General features: G+C 37.2%; 1 protein-coding gene across 2 annotated transcripts in view; it reads left to right on the top strand.

Annotated features, from left to right (window-relative positions):
• The window catches only part of GLRA2 (glycine receptor alpha 2), a 174,760-nt gene that overhangs the window by 33,765 nt on the left and 116,687 nt on the right, over positions 1-24,308 (top strand). The window contains exons 3-4 of one of the 2 annotated variants that reach the window (XM_087859367.1): positions 11,741-11,808; positions 19,844-20,067. In XM_087859367.1, the coding sequence (XP_087715493.1) occupies positions 11,741-11,808; positions 19,844-20,067 (292 nt within the window). Of the gene's footprint in view, positions 1-11,577; positions 11,646-11,740; positions 11,809-19,843; positions 20,068-24,308 lie in introns of both variants that reach the window. The other variant, XM_045790860.2, reaches the window with a different exon arrangement.

Here is a 24,308-nt window from a genome sequence, read left to right as displayed (position 1 = left end):
CATCAGACAAAATATACTATAAGTAAAAAATCTCTTAAAAGAGACAAAGATTTACATTATATATTGAAAAAAGGGTCAAATAATCAAGATGATATAACAATTCTAAAAGTAAATGCACCAAATAATGGAGCCCCCAAAATACATGAAGAAAACCTTGACAGAAACAATGGGAGAAATAATACTTCTATAATAATAATTGGATACTTTAATACACCATTTTCAATAATGGATAGAGCATCTATACAGAGATCAGTAAGAAAATAGAGGATGTGAACAACACTATAAATCAACTAGACCTAACAAACAAATATAGAATGCTCCAGCCAACAACAGTAGAATTCTTCCTTCCTTCCTTCCTTCCTTCCTTCCTTCCTTCCTTCCTTCCTTCCTTCCCTTTCTTTTCTTTCTCTCTCTCTTTCTTTAACTTTAATTAACCAACACATAATACATCATTAGTTTCAGATGTAGTGTTCAACAATTCATCAGTTGTGTATAACACCCACCCAGTGCTCATCACATCTCGTACCCTCCTTAATGCCCATCACCCAGTTACCCCATCCCCCACCCACCTCCCATTCAGCAACCTTCAGTTTATTTCCCATAGTTAAGAGTCTCTCATGGTTTGTCTCCCTCTCTGATTTCTTCCTATCAGTTTTCCCTCCCTTCCCTTATGGTCCTCTGCACTGTTTCTTATGTTCCACATATTTGTGAAACCATATGATAAATCACATTCTTCTCAAGTGCACATGGAACATTCTCCAGGATAGACCTTACATTGAACCACAAAATAAATCTTAATGAATTTTAAAATATGAAAATCATAAAAATTATCTCTTCCAACCATAGTGCAATGAAGCTAAAAAACAATAATAAAAGGAAAACCAGAAAATTCACAAATATTTCAAAATTAACACACTGTTAAACAACCAATGGGTCATTGGCATTTTTCAAGGAGCTGGAACAAACAATCCTAAAATATGTATGGAACCAGAGAAGACCCTGAATCACCAAGGGAATGCTGAAAAAGAAAAACAAAGCTGGGGGCATCATGTTGCCTGACTTCAAGCTATATTGCAAAGCTGTGATCACCAAGATAGCATGGTATTGGCACAAAAACAGACACATAGACAAATGAAAGAGAATAGAAACTCCAGAAATGGAGCCTCAACTCTATGGTCAACTAATCTTTGACACATCAGGAAAAAATATCCAATGAAAAAAAACCAGTCTCTTCAATAAGTGGTGCTGGGAAAATTGGACAGCTACATATAGAAGAATGAAACTAGACCATTCTCTTACACCATACACAAAGATAAACTCAAAATGGGTGAAAGACCTCAACGTGAGGCAGGAATCCATCAAAATCCTAGAGGAGAACATAGGCAGTAACCTCTTCAACCTCAGCCACAGCAACTTCTTTCAAGACACATCTTTAAAGGCAAGAGAAACAAAAGCAAAAATGAACTTGTGGGACTTCATCAAGATAAAAAGCTTCTGCACAGCAAAGGAACCAGTCAAAAAACTAAGAGGCAACCCACAGAACGAGAGAAGATATTTGCAAATGACATTACAAATAAAGGGCTGATATCCAAGATCTATAAAGAACTTCTCAAACTCAGTCCTCAAAAAACAAATAACCCAGTCAAAGAACAGGCAGAAGACATGAACAGACACTACTCCGAAGAAGACATACAAATGGCTAACAGACACAAGAAAAAATGTTCAACATCACTAGCCATTGGGGAAATACAAATCAAAACCACAATGAGATACCACCTTACACCAGTTAGAATGGCAAAAATTAACAAGACAGGAAACAACAAATGTTGGCAAGGATGTGGAGAAAGGGGAACGCTCTTACGCTGTTGGTGGGAATGCAAGCTGGTATAGCCACTCTGGAAAACAGTATGGAGGTTTCTCAAGATGTTAAAAATAGAGCCACTTTCTGACCCAGCAATTGCACTACTAGGTATTTACCCCAAAGATACAGATGTAGTGAAAAGAAGGACACATGCACCCCAAAGTTCATAGCAGCAATGTCCACAATGGCCAAACTGTGGAAGGAGCTGAGATGCCCTTCAACAGATGAATGGATAAAGAAGGTGTGGTACATATATACAATGGAATATTATTCAGCCATCAGAAAGGATGAATACCCACCATTTGCATCAACATGGATGGAAATGGAGGGGATTATGCTAAGTGAAGTAAGTCAAACAGAGAAAGACAATTATCATATGGTTTCACTCATATGTGGGACATACGCAATAGCATGGTGGTCCATAGGGGAAGGGAGGGAAATCTGAAATGGGAGAAATAAGAGAGGGAGACAAACCATGAGAGACTACGGACCCCAGGAAACAAACTGAGGGTTTCAGAGGGGAGGGAGGTGGAGGGATGGGGTAACAGGATGATGGGTACTAAGGAGGGCACATGTTGTGATGAGCACTGGGTGTTACACGCAACTAATGAATCATTGAATACTACATCAAAAACTAATGATGTACTATAGAGTGGCTAACTGAACATAAAAAAAAAACAAACAAACCAATGGATCAAAGAAGAAATCACAAGGGAAATTAGAAATGAATGAAAACAAAAACACAATATACCAAAACTTACGGGATGCACTGAAGGCAGTGCTGAGAGGGAAATTTATAATTGAAATGCCTGCATTAAAAAAGAAGAAAGATCTTAAATCAATAACCTAATCCTGTATCTTGAGGAACCAGAAGAAAAAAAGAGCAAAATAACCCCATAGCTCTCCAAAATAGTAAATAATAGAGTGGAGAAAAAAATAGAAAAGCAATTAAGAGAATCAACAAGACCAAAAGTTGGTTCTTTTAAAAGATCAACAAAAATTACAGACCTTTAGGAAGACTGACAAAGAAAAAGAGAGATGACTCCAATAACTAAAATCAGAAATAAAAGTGGGTGCATTACTACTGAACTTGCAGAAATAAAAAGAATTATCAGAGATTATAAACAAATTAGGTAACCTAGATGAAATGGACAAATACCTAGAAACACAAAAATTACCTAAACTGGCTTAAGATGAAATAGAAAATCTCAACAGACTATAACAAGTAAAGAGATTGAATTAGTAATCAAAAACCTTCCAACAAAGAAAAATTCAGGATAAGATGGCTTTGCTGGTGAAGTCTTCCAAACATTTAAAGAAAAATTAACACCAATGCTTCTCAAAGTCTTCCAAGAATTAAAAAAAAAAGGGAAACTTCCAAACTTGTTCTATAAGGCCGACATTACCCTGATATCAAAGCCAGAGAAAGACACCACAAGAAAAAATCACAGACCAATATCCTTCATGAATATAGATGCAAACATCCTCAAAAAAATATTAGCAAATAAAAGCAAATAAAAGGGGCACCTGGGTGGCTCAGTTGGTTAAGCGTCTGACTCTTGATCTCGGCTCAGGTCACGATCTCAGGGTTGTGGGGTCGAGCCCCACATTGGACTCCATGCTGGGCATGGAGCCTGCTTAGATTCTCTCCCTCTTCTACTGCCCTCCCTCCTATGCATGCTCTCTCACTTCCTCCAAAAAAATATTAGCAAAACAAATTCAACTGTTTGTTTTGAAGAGTCTGGTTTTTGTATGTTCATTTTTTTCTTTTTGATTTCACATATAAGAAATCATATGGTATTTGTCCTTCTCTATCTGATTTATTTTACTTAGCATAATACCCAACTAGGTTTCCACATTTCAAAAGAATGAAGTTGGACCTCTATAGCACACCACATACAAAAGTTATCTCAAAATGAATCAACAGCCTAAATATTAGAGCTGAAACCATTAAACTCTTAAAAGAAAACATAGGGGTAAATCTTTATGACCATGGATTTGACCATTGATTTTTTTTTGATGACATTAAAACACAAGCAACAAAAGAAAAAATAGGTAAGTTGGACTTCACCAAAACTAAAAACTGTTGTGCACCAAAGCACATTATCAAGAGAGTAGAGACAACCTACTGCATGAGAGAAAATATTTGCAAATCATATATCTGATCAGGGTTTAATATCCACAACATATAAAGAACTCCTGCAACTCAACAACAGGAAGACACCCCACCCAATACAAAAATGGGCAAAGGACTTGAATAGACTTTTCTCCAAAATGATAGCTACTAATCACAAGAAAAGATACGCAATATCATTAGTCATTAGGGAAATGAAAATCAAAACTACAATAAGATACCCCTTCACACCTACTTGGATGACTATGAACAAAACACAGAAAATGAGTGTTGACAAAGATGTGGAGAAATTGGAATACTCAAACATTGCTGTGTTGCAATGTGAAATAGTGTAGCCACTGTACAAAACAGTATGACAGTTCCTTAAAAAGTTAAACACAGAATTAGCATATGACTCAGTAATTTCACTCCTGGGTATATATCCAAAGGAACTGAAAGTAGGAAGTCAAACACTTCATTGCAGCATTATCACAATAGCCAAAGGGTGAAAAAAATCCAAGTTTCCATTAACAGATGAATAAATAAACAAATTTTAGTATATACATACAATGATTATATAGTCATAAAAAGGAAAGAATTTCTGGTACATGCTTCAACATAAATGAACTTTGAAAGCATTATGTTAAGTGAAAGAAGCCAGAGACTAAGGACAAATATATGATTCCACTTAAATGAAGTATCTTGAATAGACAAATTCATAGAGACAGAAAGTAAATAAGAAGTTAACAGTGGCTGGAGAGAGAGGAGAATGGGGAGTTATTGCCTAATGGTTACAAAGTGTCTGTTTGAAGCGATGGAAAAATTTTGGAAATAGATAGTGGTTAATGGTTGCCTAAATTTGGAGAAACCTATACTAAAGAAACTTGTCTAACCTTATACAACAGTGTTTTCCAAACTTGTCTGACCTTAGTAGTTTTATTAATGGACTACAGTTAACATTTCAAGGAACGCTTTGGAAGACTGAAACAAAATACAAGTGACCTTGATTTTGAAAGGGAGAAGAAATTAACTGTAGAAACAATTCTCCCTTGTTAAAGTGCAGACCACTTCAGCAGAACTCAAATAGGGCTGGAGAGTGTGCATTTCCAACAAGCTCCCAGGTGGCGCTGATTCTGATCTTCCCACTACAGTTTGAGTACCAGGGGATAAAACAGTTGGATGCATTATTAATTGTGATCCTATTCTTTCTTACAGCCAATTTGATCAAATGATCCAAAAGTGAAGATGTTAATAGACAATAATTGATAACTCTGTTATTTCTCCCAAGTAGCATCACTGTAGTTTCACTTGGGCTACCAAGACAAGTGCCTTACTCCAAAGAAGATAATCTGAGAGAGTGATATATAGCAACAAAGAGGATCAGTATAGGATGCGGGTTGTCATCTTTGTGCTGGGGGTCAGGGAAGGGAGCCTTTCTTCCAAATATACTGAAAGTATCTGACATCTATTTACCATATACCAAATCTACCTCCATTTTATATTTGAATTATATACTTGAGTTATGGCAATTTCATTCTTCTCATAAGAATATGGCAAAAAGATTCAATGCGATCCCTATCAAAATACCAACAACATTTCTCACAGAACTAGAACAAATAATACTAAAATTTATATGGGACCACAAAAAATCCCAAATAGCAAAAGCAATCTTTAGAAAGAAGAACAAAGCTGGAGGTATCACAATCCCAGATTTCAAGATATACTACAAAGCTGTAGGAATCTAAACAGTATGGTATTGGCACAAAAAGAGATGCATAGATCAATGGAACAGAATAGAGAGCCCAGAAATAAACCCATGCTTATATGGTCAATTAATCTATGAGAAAGGAGACAAGAATATACAGTGAGGAAAAGAAAGTCTTTTCAATAAATGGTCCCGGGCAAACTGGACAGCTACATGCAAAAGAATGAAACCAGACCACTTTCTAATACCATACAAAAAAATTGACTTAAAATGTTTTTTTTTTGTTTTTGATTTTTTAAAAGATTTTATTTATTTATTTGACAGAGAGACAGCCAGCGAGAGAAGGAACACAAACAGGGGGAGTGGGAGAGGAAGAAGCAGGTTCCCAGGGAAGCAGGGAACCCGATGCGGGGCTCAATCCCAGGACCCTGGGATCACTCCCTGAGCTGAAGGCAGACGCTTAATGACTGAGCCACCCAGGTGCCCTGGGGAGGTTATATGATTTATCTATGGTGGCATGCTAGCAAGTTACTAGGCCAGAACTCAGGTTTAATTTCTGGGTCAGATTCCTTTTAGATTTTTTTTTTAAAGATTTTATTTATTTATTCGACAGAGACAGAGACAGCCAGCGAGAGAGGGAACGCAAGCAGGGGGAGTGGGAGAGGAAGAAGCAGGCTCATAGCGGAGGAGCCTGATGTGGGGCTCAATCCCATAACGCCGGGATCACGCCCTGAGCTGAAGGCAGACGCTTAACCGCTGTGCCACCCAGGCGCCCCTCCTTTTAGATTCTTAAAGGCACTTCTTCCTCTCCTTAAACTTTCCCTCTTTGGAAAAGGCTTGGTGGATTATATAACCAATGAGCTTAGATTTAGCGTTACCTATCTGCATCACACATATCTGTTCAAGAAATAAAAACAAGTGTCTTTTTTTTTTTACTTCTTTCCTCATACAAATATATGGCATACATTGAAAAATAGAACAATTAACTTACATTTATAGTGTAAAATCTGCTAGTAGCAATCAGTGCCTTAAAATATATAAGAATTTCAGTAAGATACAATAAGGCTTTAAAAAGAATAATTTTAGAACACTTGAGAGAAATTTCCAATGAAAGAAAGATAAATTTAAAGTTTAAATTCAAGTGAAAAGACAGTTTTTCAATACTATAAATGTTTTATTGAAAGTGCAATATACCATTTGCTCTTATTGAAACTGTTCATTTACTAAATCTGCATGGATAATGAAAAATCTTCATGGTCTGTTTGTCTATCTATGGGTTAAAGACCTAAATGTGAGACCTGAAACCGTAAAAATCCTAGAAGAGAACAGAGATAGTCATTTCTTTGACATCAGCTGTAGCAACATTTTTCTAGATATGTCTCCTAAAGCAAGGGAAAAAAAAGCAAAAATTAGCTATTTAGGACTACATCAAAAAAAAGCTTTTGCACAATGAAGGAAACCATCAGTAAAACAAAAAGGCAACCCACCGAATGGGAGAGGATATTTGCAAATGATACGTTCAATAAGGGGTTAATATCCAAAACATATAGAGAATTTATACAACTCAACACCATAAAAACAAACAACCCAATTAAAAAATGGGTAGAGGATCTGAATAGACATTTTTCCAAAGAAGACATCCAGACAGCCAACAGACACATGAAAAAGTGCTCAACATCACTAATCATCAGGGAAATGCAAATCAAAACTACAATGAAATATTACCTTACACCTGTGAGAAAGGCTAAAATCAAAAAGACAAGAAATAACAAGTGTTGGTGAGGATGTGGTGGAAAAAAGGAACACTTATACACTATTGGTGGGAATGCAAAGTGGTATAGCTACTGTGAAAAACAGTATGGAGGTTCCTCACAAACGTAAAAATAGAATTGCCATAAGATCCAATGATTCCACTACTGGGCATTTACCAAAGAAAATGAAAACATTAATTTGAATATATGCAGCCCTATAGTTTATGGCAGCATTATTTACAATAGCCAAGATATAGAAGCAAACATAAGAGTCCATCGATAGACGAATGGATAAGGAAAATGTGGTACACACACACACACACACACACACACACACACACACACACATATACACACAGAGGAATATTATGCAGCCATAAAAAGGATGAGATTGTGCAATTTGCAACAACATGGATGGACCTGGAGGGTATTATACTAAGTGAAATAAGCCAGATTGGGAAAGACAAATACTATATGATTTCACTCATATGTGGAATATAAAAAAAATGAATAAACAAACAAAAGCAGAATCAGCCCTGTAAACATAGAGAACAAACTAATGGTTGCCAAAGGGTGTGGGAGACAGGCAAAATGGGTGGGGGGGGGCGGAGATACAGACTTCCAGTTATGAAATGAATAAATCACATAAATAAAAAGCACAGCATAAGGAATATAGTCAATGATATTATAAATATCAATGTATGGTGATAGATGGTAGCTATACTTGTGAGCATAGCACAGTGTTTAAACTTGTCAAATCACTATCCTATATCCCTGCAACAAATAGGACATTGTGTGTCACCTACACTCAAATAATAAAAAAGAATAAGGCAAAAAATTAAGGGAGAAAGAGAGTGATAAAGAAAGGGAAAGAGGGAAGGAGAGAGGGAAAATGAGAGAGAAGAGACAAAGTTTGTAAAGAAGGAAGGGGATAAACAGTGATATGAGATATTAGATGTCTACATAATTCTTTTCCCTGTCCAGTTCTCATCCAGTTCAGTTTGGAATATCATAACTTTGCTGATAAAACCAAAGACATGAGGTTAACTAGTCTTAACTCTTTCTACAGCTTATAGAACCCATTCATTCACTGGCGAGCGCGTCTAAGATGTGTCCTTGTTAATTAGAACACTTTAGCAGATTACAGGGCTAAAATACATGCCTCAAATGAATAAATAAAATCTTTAAAAAATAAAATAAAATATAGATGAAAGGTTGTGCTGGCACATATCAGGATAATAAAAGTGAAAAACAGTTCTATCATTTAACTCAAAGAACTAGCAGGCCAACTCCCAGTAGCTTCTCTCATTAAGATAATTCCATTGGCCTCAGACATTTCATCCCTGCAGTTAAGAAAAGCGTCCCTAAAGTTAGGCAATTTCTGCCTCTTACGAACTCTGCAACCTTGGGAAAATTGACTACCTTTGTGTCTCAGCTTCCTCATCTATAAAATGGGGGACATGGTAGCACCTAATTACTGAAGAATGAATAAGGCATTCACTGGTACACAGCAAGGTTTTAATATGTATCAGCTCTTAATATATGCATGTGCTAATCCCGCATCAAAAAACTGCCTTTTCTTCTTTCCAAGATTTTATATCCAAATGCAAATGAAACTTGAGACAATGCCTCAGATTGAAGAGGTTAGATATAAAGGATCAAATTATCCCAGAAATATATAAACCAGTGGAAAGTACCACGGTTGGCAGGTCAGGAGGGAAACAGGTTATAGTGTAATAAATGCAGTGCAGTAAAGTGGTTGAAAGTTTAGGGTTTTTTTGGAATGATAAGGCATGGAGTGTCAGCTTTTCTAATTACTGTGGCAGGACTTCAAACAAGTTACTTAACCTGTCTCACCCCCAGTTTCCTCATCTGAAAACGTACTGGTGCAGTAAAACAATTCCTCTTTTGTGAGGATTAAACTGGATACTTTTTTTTTTTAAGATTTTATTTATTTATTCGACAGATACAGAGACAGCCAGTGAGAGAGGGAACACAAGCAGGGGGAGTGGGAGAGGAAGAAGCAGGCTCACAGCGGAAGAGCCTGACGTGGGGCTCGATCCCATAACGCTGGGATCACGCCCCGAGCCGAAGGCAGACGCCCAACCGCTGTGCCACCCAGGCGCCCCTAAACTAGATACTTTTTAAAATGTGCTTAATACAGTGTGTCAATATGTGGTAGCTTTTAAAATATCTTGAGTTCCAGCAATATACTCACACTTCCATTTACTGGGCAGGATAAAAATAAATATATTACGGTATGATCCAGCCTCCTAAAGCCTGCAAGCCAATTGGGGAGGCTGGACAAATGGATAATGTGCAGAAGACAATCTATATTTGAATTTTCAAATTCCTCTTGTTAAGATGATATTTCTCTTTTTCCTGTTTCTTTATCCCTCATCATTCACTTTTTTATCTTGCACATAAAAATTCATGAAAGTTTTCCATCTTGAGTTGCACTATTTAAAATGAAATACTTTATTGTGAAGAGAAGAAAAAAAGCAAACATACACAATTTCTCATGACTTGCTTTTACCTTGTCTAAATTTATTTCTTATTAGCAGAAAAATATATTTGTTATAGAATAGAATTTTATGGCCAAGAAAGAGACTCATTTTTGTTTTGATTTGAGTAACCAAAAGAGAAAAACAAATCAAGCAGAGTAGAAAGTGACTCTGGAGAAGAGGTCATCTTGGCAGATGCTGAAATAAGAGGGGAAGGGAGGAACTAAAAGGCTTGGAATATCTCAAAGACGTAGGCTGAAAAATGTTTTGGTAATGGGAGGGTGCCTGTGATTCTATACCTACAAATATTTAAAAAAATAAACACAACTGTCTTTCATTTAAAAACAGAAAAGTTAGTTATGTTAAAGAAAAAAGCTTAACACACCTCTTTTACTGAAAGTTCTTCCCTGGAGACTTCAATTAGCCGTTCAGCCTCAGTCTCCTTTCCTCAAAAGAAAGGGTTGGAGAACCCAACAACTTGTAGAGTTTAAAAAACATGATGCCCAAGTGCCACCACAGCTGTGTTTTACTACCAGCCTGAGGGGGAGACCTCAACCTAAACTCCTCCTCACTTAGATCCTAGTGGCTTGTCGGGTACAGAGCTAATTGGAGTGTAGACTACACTAGGTTGCTGAGACAGTGTCAAGGGAAGAGAAACAATTTTCCACTGGGGAAAGCAGCAAGTGAATAGATGGTTCATAGCAGTGTGTTCTTATCCCAGAACGCATTAGGGGGTAACTACATGAGGGCAATAAATATATTCCCCAGAACAGCATGAAACTGGAAATCATTAGACAATGATACATATCATTGAAGGGCAAAGGGTCTGTGGCCATACCCCCTGAACACACCTGTTGTCATCTGATCACAGACACAAAGCAGAAAAGGGTCTGATTAGTGCTTGGGTGGGAGACCAAGGGCAAGAGAAAAAGAGAACTAGCCCCGGGTCTCTGGAGAAAAAAGTGGGTTCTCTATTGAAAGCACATTGAGAATGAATAACCCTTGCTTTACAATCTGGGCATTAAGTGACATTTCTGAGTTTATTTCTTAAAATCAGCTCATTTTCTCTGGTTTCGTATTTCTGTACATCATTTTTCACTGGGGGTCAGAGGATATAAAGAATGAATGGGGTAAATTCAAAGGTATCAAGAGAATCAATTAGACTCACTGATTTAAAGGGTGTCATGCAAAAAGATGTGGATATTTCTGACTCACCCGCAGTTCAAAACGCAGCTGTATTTGAACTCATGACCCTGGCTGTTTCATCACCGTGGGGCACCCACTGTTGATGTCTACAATGTTGATGAGCCTCAGGTGGAAGAAAGCCACCCACCCAAAAGGCTATTTTGATAGCAGCTACTGACAGTGAATTCAATTTAATAGTCTCCAGCTTGTATTTTCTAAATCCAAAACTCTGCTGGTAAGTTATCATTGCTTAACTGTCATTATTTGAAATACTAGTGGGAATGTTATCACTCTGAACCTCTAGGTAAAACATTTTTGCTTTTCGTTTTTTGATTTTTTTTTTTTTGCAATCTCACCATCATTTTAATTTAGTTTACATTTCTAGTCATTTGCACAGATGTTGATGGAGCTGTATTTTTCTTCAATGTCTATTGCAATATTCTTATTGCATTCTGCAGGTCCTCCAGTAAACGTTACTTGCAATATTTTTATCAACAGTTTTGGATCAGTCACAGAAACCACCATGGTAAGTGCTACAATGCCACTGGCAAGAGAAAAACATGACTTGATTATGCCATGAACACAACCTGTCAAATTTTCTATTTATTGTTCAACTTGCAGGGCCTCCTGTAAATGTTACCTGCAACATATTTATCAACAGCTTTGGGTCAATAGCAGAAACTACAATGGTGAGTGGGACTGAGCATTGAAGCCATCGTGTGAAGGAATGGGATATGGGATCGAAGACGCACTGTTTTATATTGTGGGACACTTACTGAATGCCAGTTTCCAAGTTCACTTACCTTAGAAAGTGATTATTTATACACTTTCACTTTAGAAAGTCACTAGTCAAATGTTTATTACTTCAAATTCAATAATATTTTATCCATCATGCCAGAGAAATTTTGAAAACACTTGCTATTTGGTTGGATTTAGGTAGAATTATCAGTAATAAGCAGAGTGTAACATTAAGGATATTTAAATATTTCTATCTCTAATGTTTCAGAAATATGAATTTCAAAGTTTGGGAGATATATTTTATAGCCAGTCATTTTCATATAATGGAAGTTTTAACACAGTCAAGCCTCAGATATGCTACATTTAAGATATATGCCAAAGGGGCTGACCTTACAATACACACACACACACACACACACACACACACACACACACACACACACATGCACACACACACACAATCTTGTTGGCAAAAGAAAGTAGTCCCAAGTCCATAGCAATTATATCACATGCATGGCTCCCTACCCCCCAACAAAAAAACTCAATAAACATAAAACTAATTATAAGCTCATCATAATGTATGTGCAAACATGTTTCATGTACATGAAAAAGATTTCAGATACTATAAAACCCACCAATATTCCTTATAAATGTCATGGTGATGGTGTTGCCTGTGACATAGCCTACTAGATCAATAATCTTACAGTGCTAGGCAATAGTGTGGAGACTGACTTTTGGGTAAAATTTCTTCTTGGTCCTCATACGATTTATTTTAAGTCCTAAATCAATTGGCTGGTTCTAATTTTCATGACTATGTAAAGTATACAGCCATATTATTGGATTAAGTCAAAATAAAATATAGTTGAACTCGACTAAGTACTATGGTGGCTGATGTCCTAGAAACACTCAAGTGAAATAATGAACATAATGCCATTGAGAAGTAAAAAATAGTGTTTCCTTGTCTTTATAAATTTTCTCTTTTAAGCTACCAGGATTGTGTTTAACAAATTACTGTACTTTTTGGTGTCCTTGAGCTAGAAAAAGTAATTTAGCTTTTACCATTCCTTTTCACTGGCAAAATTAGACATAATGCAACTCTACTACCCATTTTAATATTACTGACACAGCGTTGTCCAGAAATGAGCCTTCTGGTGCTCTGACAGGATGTAGTGCATTATGAATTTTACTCAAATAAGATAGTTTTGATAGGGTTATTAAATGACTCACAAGAAAAGGTAAACATAGAAAGACTAATCCAGCTCCGGGCTTGGCATTCAGTTTCTGTCTCTCCCCTCTTGTTTTTTTCCTGAGAACAGAGGGGCAAATCTTCTAACAGCCCAAATCACTGTCACCAACTTTACACGATGGCATTCAATGACGATATTTGCACGACCTAATGCTGATTGCATTAATTAGAATCCTAAGTTGCTTTGATTAAATCTCCTCATTGCATTTACCCTCAATCAAAAATGTAAATGTGCACCTTTCAATGTTTATTAATGCAAGAAAAAGCTAAACATTCACGGAGATGAAAACGGAAACTTTGGATGTCCTTGTTTTCCTGTCTTTAATAGCTACTGAAGGTGTTTAATAAATGGGCTGCTTAGGTGCTTCCTGGCCACTTATTAAGGTGTCCTTTGTCATTTTCCTATGAGAAAACTTGAAATCATTGCTCAAGTGTAAAATGAACAGCCTGCCCATCTTGCCATGTGAGATAGACTGCAACGCATGGTCAGAAGCGTGATGCATATTGTGCTTCTTTTACTTCTTAGCTTTTGATGGAATGACAAACTTCATGTGGCTTTCAAAAAGGATCTTTTCATTTCTTCAATTAAAGCTTTTGTGTGAAACTAAAATACTTTTTGAAACTCTATCATGCTTAATAAATCCTCATGCTATGTAGGGTAGGGACTGGCCAACATTTTTTCTGTAAAAGGCCAAGACAGGAAGTACTTAAAACTCTGAGGGCCTGACAGTCTCTGTCACCACTACTCAGTTTCGCCCTTTGGACAGGAAAGCAACCATAAACAATAGTAAGCAAGTGGGTGTGGCTATGCTCCAAAAAGCAGGCTGTGGCCAAACTTGGCCCGCAGGCCATAGATGGCCAACCCTGGACCTGAGACATCAGTATTTAAATAGATGTTAATCGGATGCTCATAAGAACAGGAGAGTTGCTCCATCTTGAAAGAGTCTATCTTGCCAGACCCGTGGGGCCCTGCCTGGGAATCCACCCTCTGCACCACAGAATATCATCTCAGCCCAAGCTTACCTTACCCAAACCTTGAGATTCTACCACCCATGAATTGACCCACACTTTCACAAATTTTGACTGAAAGAAAATTGGTCAAAACAGTGAAACAGAACGAGATTTTTCTCTGAACTGTCTTTAATTGAAGTCAGAACATCAGACCCTGAGTTTTTCTGCACGGTAATGTATGTGGTCACTGAGGACAGGGCTCAGTGTTATTGGGGAGCAATAATAATTTTGCTTTCTCTCTGTCTTCTGGAATGAGTTTTTCCAAGAATGCCTCAGAATTTTGAGTTTCTAAACATGTTGATTTTTCGCTTTTTCCCTCATGCCCTATTCTCACTCTATAACCCCGATAGCATTATTGAAGGATCCAGTTTGGGTATTTGTTTGTTTCTAAATAAGAGACAATGACTATCCATTTTAAGAACTCAGGATGACTTTCTTCTGGAGTTATTGAGTTTGCCCCTCTTATGTTTGATGTTATCTCACTAAATTATTATTGGTACTACTTGCCCACAAAGTATAGGCTCACTTACAGACCCGATACTGCCTCTCACTCCTCTGATCTGTTAGTGTTGAAGATATGTCATTGGAAGACAACGTATTTGTGTTATTCCAAGGAAAATTGTTATGAATAATTATGATGATATACATTATTCCAAAATACACACTTTTTTTTTTTTAAGTAGCTTCCACGCCCAGCGTGGAGCCCAACCTGGGTCTTGAACTCATGACCCTGGGATCAAGACCTGAGTTGAGATCATGAGTCAGATGCTTAAATGACTGAGCCACCCAAGCGCCCCTAAAATACAACCTTTTCTTCATAAAAAGTCATGAGAATCTGTTGATGGTCATTGCTAGTTGACCCTGTATTAAGAGATTTCAGTAGAACAATTTTTTTCTTTGTGGTTCCAAATAACTTAGGAGACTAGTAAGGGATGTGTGATGAAACAGGTTATATTTTGTCTTGAGACTGTCAGTTTACCATTTCTTTTTCTTTCTTTCCCCCTTTTCTTTAGCTGCTGATGGCAAGTGAATTTAGAGGATTGGGGAGTGTATTGCAACTCCCACTTTCCTGATATAAAGACATGCTTTGGGAATATTATAATGTCAGTAAAGGTCAAGAGTATTTGCATACCATCTGCATGCAGCTCTCCCCAAGGCTGGGCCATCAGAAAATGAAGAAGAGATAGTCTCAAAGGATGTGGGTGGATAGAATATGACTTGGACCTGTGGGTGCTGGAACACTCCCCATGCCACAGTAGCAGATCCTGTCTCCCTCCTCGTTTAACAGATTTGAGGTGGGGGAGAAAGAGCTCAAAATGCATAAATGTCTTCCCTCAGAGAGTATCTCCACAATATGATTCCTGCTCCCCCAAACTTGTCCCCCAAAGATAAGTTCCATATGCTCTGCTGGTTACTGCTGCAGGGTGAAGGGCTTTTTATCTGTGATCTGAAATCACTTTCTGAGGAAGTGGATAAGAGGTAGACAGCCCCTTAGGAGGATGCCTGCAGTGCCGGAGCTGCTGAACTAACACTGTGGGCTCCCTTTCATTCTATAGCTGTATCAGCAATTCATGAGGAGATACTAACTTAGCAGGAAGAACAGGTAGCTACATTTCTTATTTCTGACTTCTTAAGGAAGAACCAAGAGTCTACCCCAAGCCTGGCATTTTGTGAAACTGAGATAGAAGGTGACCTTGGTCTCTAAATTAACAGTGCAATGTTAAAGCCTGAATTCATCATAATACAACTGCACCCCCCCATGATCTCAAATTCAAGGCTAACTTCCCATATCTAAGCCAGCACAGACTGAGGATGAAAATTTTACTGCAGTGTAGCCAGAGGTTAAAACCAAAGGATGACTAACATAACATAATAAAAAATTATTATAAAATAAAAAAAATAAAATAGTAGAGCCCCCAAAAATAAAAAAAATCAAAATAAAAATTTACTACTGTAATAAATAAATAAATAAATAAATAAATAAATAAATAAATAAAACCAAAGGGCCACATTAGTACTGTGGGGAATCAACAAAGCATATCCTTGTGGTTGATGACTTTGTAACATAATTGGATTGAGAAATGTATACATATAAAAATATAAGAGAGTAACAGTAAGGTTTAATACGAGTATATATGAGACAGAGTGGCAATCTCTGTGCATAAATGCTAGACCAAAAACAATAGTACCCAAATAATTCAATTTAAGGAAACCATCTGTGGCACAGGCATAGCATTAGAAGGTAATAGAAAAAGTGAAACTTTAGAAATAATAAACTCGATGTGAAATAATAGTATGGAAGATAGGTACTTGCAGTACCTGTGTTAAGAATATAATAAAGATTATATGACTCACACACAGCATTTGAAAAAATACATACATATTTGCACATATGTATATATTTTTTAATTTGAATGTTTTCATGACCTAATCTAATACCCAGAGAGTCAATCATAGGAAAACAAATTTTAATACGAGGAAATATGACATTTATTTGAAGTAGAATATGTTTCTGTAGAGAGAAGGCAGTGTAAAAGAAAATTTAGTCTGCATTTAAGTATGTCTCTCAATATTTACTCCGCCCTTAATATTTTATTAAACCTAGAAGTAAACACAAAGACAAAGACAAACTACAGAAGAATATAACTATCTCTTGTGGTTTGGAATATCATGAGGAAATAAACTTATCTCTAAATAAACAGAGATGATGGACAGAGAAATCACATGTGTCAAATTTTTACCCTACACTGAAAATCATAGTGAATTGAGAGAATTACAGAGGTCCAGCCCCAGAAAATCTTTTCTTTGGATGTGTAGGTCTCTAGTTCCTTGGGGGTCCTTTTCTAAAAGGTTTTAAGTGTTGCTATTTATTTTAGAATAGTGTATATCATTATAAACAAAAGTACGGAAAATTTTAATTCCTATACATTTATATAAAGAACAAATACTTCCAAAAGATCTAATAAAAGTTGTATTTCATATAATTCCTGTCATTGTGGCATAAACTGTATTTTTTCCTCTAAGATTTCTACTTACCTCTGCTTACAAATAGGATTTGTTTATTTTAAAATAACTTAATGGTTCTATTGCAATATCATAGATTCATTATTCTTTTTAAAGTTCTGTTATTGGGAGAATCTATTTTATTATTTTCTATATATAAAATTCAAAGTAGAAAACCAGGAAACACTGGAGAAGAATACTCATGGGAAAGACTTTTTAAAAAGATGTACGTTAGCTATGAAAATTTATATTGAGATTTTTTTAAAGGTCAACGTTTTCATATTGTATGTGATCATGTAATATTTTCTAGAGTCTCTCAATATACAGCTTCAAATCATTCTCAGGCTCAAGGGAGGATTGCAGTGATGTTCTCTTGGTGATTTCACTGCCCAGTACTGTCTATCTGGCTTCTCTGGACTTTCCCATCCTACAACTGCTTCCTGGGCAGGGTCGGGGGCCTCGTTGGCTTTCCAATGGCCTAAGATATTTAACCCATTCACCTCTATTATTTCTAGCTGTCATTACTTCTCATACTTAAAGTTTCTCTACCTCCAGAATTGTCTAAGGGATGAGATTCTCTGAGATTCTCTTCTCTTCTACTTCCTACTGAAACAAGCTCATAGACCCCCTACCCCCCCCCAAAAAACCCACACCATTTTGTTAAGGAAAATTGGCTCTTACTCCAAGGGATATATAACAGGGGTGGATGCCAAACACTGGAGAAGCTGCATTTTTTTCCCATCAGAAAACCTTAAGGAAAGCTCACAGTTGATGTATTTAGTTCATACTTATATGTAAGTTGGATTATTCTATTTTCAATAACCCCCTTTTTTTTATTTTCTACATATCACATATCCTTGCTCTTTGTTCACACACAATTCCAAATCTTCCAGTAACTCCTGTTGCCAATGAAACACTGAACTGGTAATCTCTTTCCAGTTACAATCCTCTGGTCCCTTTGAACAATTCCAAAACTATATGATGGGAACAACTTTGAGGTTCTGCTATTCCCTTGATTCACTCACTGGAGGAGTCAGTGAGCAAACAGGATGGGATGGAAGCCTGACTGGGCCCACAACAGTGCCCTTTCAGATTTGAAAATTTGCCATGTGTGCCTGGTAAAATCCCAAATAAAAGTCAGCTGATAAAATTTTCCAAGTCAGAAAGTTCTTATGTTATACAATGGAGAATCTTAAGGTTATTTCTTTTAATATTTCAGCCTTTCCAAATGAGCTGAGTTTTGATGACTGATTTTCAGAAGTTAGTAACTACTTGATTACTAGCATTCTTTAAGCCTACATTGGGCACTACTTCCAAGAACTGCCACCTTCAAAATACTCTATCAGCCTGATAAATTAGGATGGCTGTGTTTGACAAAAATGTCATAGGAATTTGGATAGTTTAGTAATAGGTAGAAGGAACTGGAATGAAGCTCTTTTCTATATACCCTAATCTTTATAACTTATATTTTTTCTTTTGGCCCTGAGGGAATGAACCAAAACTGACCATCCTGAGGTATCCTCCACTGTACCTGGTAGAGTAACCAACCATCCCAGTTTTGCCTAGAACTGAGTGGGTCCCCTAAATGTGTGACTTTGGGAGCTAAAAATGGGAGGTTCTCAGGCAAACCAGAACAAGTTGGTCACCATTAGAGTAAAATAAACAGTGACCAAAATCCAGGTGCCAGAGATGTGGGGATGGAGCAAATGGTAAAAAAGGAAATGGGAAAATGGTGAAAAAGGAAAAGGAAAGAGAGTAAGAAGGTATGAGTATGTATCACCCTAAATGACCATAAGTGTCAGGAGTGAACAACTATTAGCTCCGAACTATAGCCCCGCTTGACTAGGGAATACTGTTAAAACCTCTTTCAGGGTCCACTCTACCAAGAAAAGCAACAATTTCCATGGACCCAGAGACCTTTGAGTAGAAATTTCCAGAAGAGAAGTCACTGCCCCAGGCTGATTCGCTGGCAAAGAAGTAAATTCCCAGATCAAATGGGAATGACAGGGTGTACCTGAGTCTCCTACAGGGAGGAACACTTTGTCAGGTGCTCAGATTAGGAAAACATGAAAAAGATCTCTGTATTGATGAAGTATCAAGTCAACTACTATAGATACAACCCATTCAGAGAAATGATATATTATTTAAGAATTTTAAAAGTAAGTAGTGTGAGGGAATTATCTTGTCAACATGAAGCATCTTAATATTTATGTAGATGAATTTAAAAAATATTGCCCCATCATGTCAGAGTTTTATAATAAGATTTCCACTACCAGAATTACAGAGTGGGTTTCCTTGTGCCCAGAGCAACTGAGCAAAATGAGAATAGAGATCATGTCATTTCTGATTTGGAAAATGAATCAATTTTGACAATCTGTCATCACAGACTGACTTCTGTACTCATGGTTACCTTTTTCTATGGAAAATTCAGCTTGAGTTAGTATTATTTCCTCCCAGAATGAATGATTTAAATTTAAACATAAAAAAAAATTCAACCAACTCAACCTGTTCCATTAGCATTCTGTTTTGGTTGAGCCTTCTTTCTTTCTACCCTCTGTTCCTACTCTTAATAGAACTGAGCAGTTTATTTTGACCAAGATATACACAGCCTGGTTGTACAGACACCAATACTTTACCAAACCAGGGAGAAGAGTGAGGGGAAATGTGGATAGACCTTTTATGCCAGACTGAGTGATAAGTAACTCTTATGCATGGGGTTTCTATAGGACTACCGAGTGAACATTTTTCTGAGGCAACAGTGGAATGATTCAAGGCTGGCATATAGCGAGTACCCTGATGATTCCCTGGACTTGGACCCATCCATGCTGGACTCCATTTGGAAACCAGATTTATTCTTTGCCAATGAGAAGGGTGCCAACTTCCATGATGTCACCACCGACAACAAATTGCTTCGAATTTCAAAAAATGGCAAAGTACTCTACAGTATCAGGTAAGCTTCTGTTGGCTGCACCTGTTTACTTCACTTTTCTCCTGGCCTGGGGCTGCCTGATTCCGGACGGTAAGACGTATATAAATATTTGACTTTTGTGGTCTCTTGGTTATCATTTGAATCTTAAAATTGGTGAGAATGCCACAGGTTCCCATGGTCTTGGAAACGTGATTCTCCACAACAAAAACATATTTGGAAAAAAAAATATATATATATTTGGTAAGATGGTGGGTGGATATCAAGTAAATACCTGCATACGTGTAGTTTTGATTGCTTCAATAAAAGAAGTGCAGGCTTTTAGTTCAATTAATCATTGAGCATAATGTACAAATTCTCCATTTCAAATAATTTTGCCATTCTATAACATGTAACCACGCATACAAAAACATTCAATGGCTCAGCATGGTCATCGACAGTATACTTTGGGCTGGGCAAGTGAAAAACTGGCTCTAATCTCAGATATGCTTCTAACTAAACATGTAACCAACTTGATCTCTTAACTTTTCCTAGGCTTGAGCTTGGGAATGACAAATCTTGAGATCCATTTTTGCTTTTACATTCAAATATGATCTTCTCCAGAATTTTTATCACCCCAATCTCAAAATCATATCTTTCTTTTCTGAACTCCAGTTCCTCTGTGACTCTATAAGGCTCTTGTTTCTTCCTACCTCGTATTTTGGCTATTTCTGAATATGAATTTAGCATAAGAATATGGATCTTTGGAATCACACCATCTAGAATCAAATGCAAACTTTGCCACTAAGTTGCATAACCTATAACCCTCAGTTACCTAACTGTAAAATGGGAAACACTATATTCATCTCTAAGTATGCTTGTGAGAATGAATGATATAGAGTAGAGGTCAGCAAATATTTTCTGTAAAGGTCCAGACAGTGAGAACGTCAGCTGTGTAGGCCAGACAGTCTCAACTCTTGTCACAACTACTCAATTCTACTATTGTAGCACAAAAGCAGCCAGAGACAATACTCAAACAATTGAGTGTTCTGTGCTTCAAGAAAATGTAATTTACAAAAACAGAGAGTGGACGAGATTTGGCCCTTTGGCCATAATAGCCAATCTCTGATACAGCGTATATGAAAATACTTGTCATAGTACCTGACAGCATATGCATTCAATAAATGAAATGATGGCTGTCTGTGTTTTAAAGTTAACGTTCTTTCTAAATAGTAAGCTCTTTAAAGCCAAGACATTTGGATTTCACACCTTCTGTAACTCCTCCCAAAGGTACAAGATGATGTACTGTATATGAGAGATATTTAATAACATTAAACAAATATTCACATTTTAAAGATCCTTGGTAGAATTCCCCCTTTATCTCCAATCTTATTACAAAAGAAAATGGACAGCTTGTATCCTTGCAAATAATTTTCAAAAGTTTGTAGAGTCACCACCATCAAAACCTCATTTCACAACTCTCTATACAATATAGGTCTGTACCGTGTATTCCATTCTTAACCTAGTAATTTCACAGTTTGCTGATGGCTGACAGACCGAATGTCTTATGGAATGAAAGAGGCTGCTCATTTGTAAAAATTGGCAAAGTCACTGCTTACACAAAAACCAGGAAACTTCCTCCACTTGATTTTTAAGGAACTTTACTTTTATTTTTATTTTTGTAAAAATTTTAAGGAAACACAGAATATTTCACATGGTGATGTGTTTGGTGTAAGATGCAGTATTGGGCACAACCTAAGTTGATGTGACCTGATGAAATGGGACATATGTGGACCGTGGTGCTAGGGAGGAGAGTTATAAAAAGCAGCACAGGATACCTGCTGCTCCGGCTAACCCCCTGGGCCTTGGGTGGCATTTGCTCTAGTAAATACCTGGCATCATGCACTGCTGAAATAAAACCAAGTTTTTTCCCTTCTGGTCAATGAAGGCCTTTCCATTCTAGAACCATGAAGAACATAATGTTCCCCAGACCTAGATCCAGAGGCAGTTCTTCTATCTCTTGTTCCCAGTATAGCATACTATAAGCTCTGAAACACCCTGATAATTGTTTTGGATTGGGTAGAGTTTGTCCTGTCGCAGGCTGGTTTAGATTTTTCCTTCATTGTGGGTGTTCTATGAAATCAGAGGAAAGATCCCTGGTGTAGGAGAACTAGGCATGTCATTTTAGAGAAACACAGCTCTTGGCAGATTTGAACTACAGGAATCTAATTATTTGCCTGGAAGCATTTTCAATGAGCCAGATACTGTGCTGGGCCTAGAGATCCAGAGCTGAGTAAGATACCGTCCCTGCCCTGGAAGGGCTCCAGTCTAACAAGGCAGGCAGACATAAGATAAATTAAGTAATAGGAATAAATGAGGAACAAGGAAAAGAAAAGTGGCTCTAAGTTTGCAAATGCATGCATGACTCAAATATTGTTAGAATTTGGGGGCTGGCACCTACATGTCTGTTTATTTGAGTCACTGGACTCAATTTAACTAGAAGACAAGGAGTAATTAGCGCTAATATATGCCCAGCTGCAGGTCCGACTCAAGTTTAAGGCCAAGCAGATGACAGTTTCTGATGTCTTAAAGGGGCTGGAAAGATTCCTGCTGATGTTGCATTAGGAAGGATCTCCCCTCTACTCAGGTTTACAATGCAAATACCCCTAGAAGAGGGAATCCATTGATGTAAATTAATACAAAGCTGTTAAAGAGCGGATATGAAAATTTCATACTGATACTACATTTGATGCCTAGGAAGAATAGTGAGAATGAGCAAGTTGGATGCCTGAGATGAGAAATCAGGATGAAGAGGGTTAAGAAAGGTACAAGGAAGGGATACAACAGAAGGACCAAAGATAAATTCATGAATTGCCTCTACCTTACATATTTAAATAACTACTTGAACACTGGTCTACCTTAAAAAAAATAATGTTCTGTGGTGATGTTTTATACTTGCATTTTCTGAAACCTAAAACAAGTGGATAGCATTTCATCCACGAAAAATTCCATGCTTTCTTAGCTTTGTAAGAGCAGCAGTAAAATTAACTCCACATGGAAACCAAAGCCTAAGGCTTTGATGGCCAAATACAACACACAGAGAACTATGCAGTCCATTGATTTCATAACAAGCAAGATCACACTTTCCAAGAAGTTTCCTAAAAGGCAGCAGTTTAGAAAAGAGGGGACAGTAGACCAGAACTCCACAAGTGTCCTGCAGATCTAAACACCTGGGGTACTTTAGTAAAATTCAAACAAATCTTTTAAATAGGAGCCAAAGGTATTAGCTCACTGTTAGAAAATTTCTATCCAGTATGGCAGGACACAGTCTTTGCTGATGAAAAAGTGTCAAATTTATTTTTGTCCACTTCTCTTCTGATTTCTTCTTTGATATTCACTTCCTTAATACATTTGATCTTACTCTTTGTTTTCTTTTTAATTTTTTTCTTGACCCACTCCATTAAGTATTGATCATCCCTGACCAAAGTATAAACAAGGACACAACATCTCACTTTGTACATTCCCTTCAGAGACAGTCAAATTCTAAATTCATGTTACTTAAAAAGGCCTGAATCCATAGTGGAATAGTGAGGTGAGCCTTGAGTATTGTGCATATTACTGCTCAAACAATATTTGCTGAATTGAATATAATGGATTGCAGTAAAAGTCAGAGCACCATGGCATATGGTGTGCAATATGAAAGAAAAAAGAAGGTATTTTTGGAGAGGACCAGCTTGTCTCACTTGTCCACAATGTCTTTGCTAATACTTGTTTTCTTCCTTTACTTTCCATTGCTTTTGAGAATTTTCTGCCAAAATTCTGACTTTTATAGAAGCATAGGATTATATTTTTATTTTAATGTTTTTATTATTAAATTATGTTAGTCACCATACAGTACATCCCCGGTTTCTGATGTAAAGTTTGATGATTCATTAGTTGTGTATAACACCCAGTGCTCCATGCAATACGTGCCCTCCTTACTACCCATCACCGGTCTATCCCATTCCCCTGCCCCCCTCCCCTCTGAGGCCCTCAGTTTGTTTCTCATAGTCCATAGTCTCTCATGCTTCATTCCCCCTTCTGATTACCCCCCCTTTCTCTATCCCTTTCTTCCCCTACCGATCTTCCTAGTTCTTAAGTTCCATAGATGAGAGAAATCATATGATAATTGTCTTTCTCTGCTTGACTTACTTCACTTAGCATTATCTCCTCCAGTGCCGTCCATGTTGCAGCAAATGTTGAGAACTCGTTCTTTCTGATAGCTGAGTAATATTCCATTGTATATA

Source organism: Ursus americanus, chromosome X (assembly GCF_024610735.1).
Source record: "Ursus americanus isolate L20-20 chromosome X, mUrsAme1.1.p, whole genome shotgun sequence".
Taxonomy (NCBI): domain Eukaryota; kingdom Metazoa; phylum Chordata; class Mammalia; order Carnivora; family Ursidae; genus Ursus; species Ursus americanus.
Note: the sequence above shows the minus strand (reverse complement) of the source record. Positions and strands in the feature narration are given on the sequence as shown.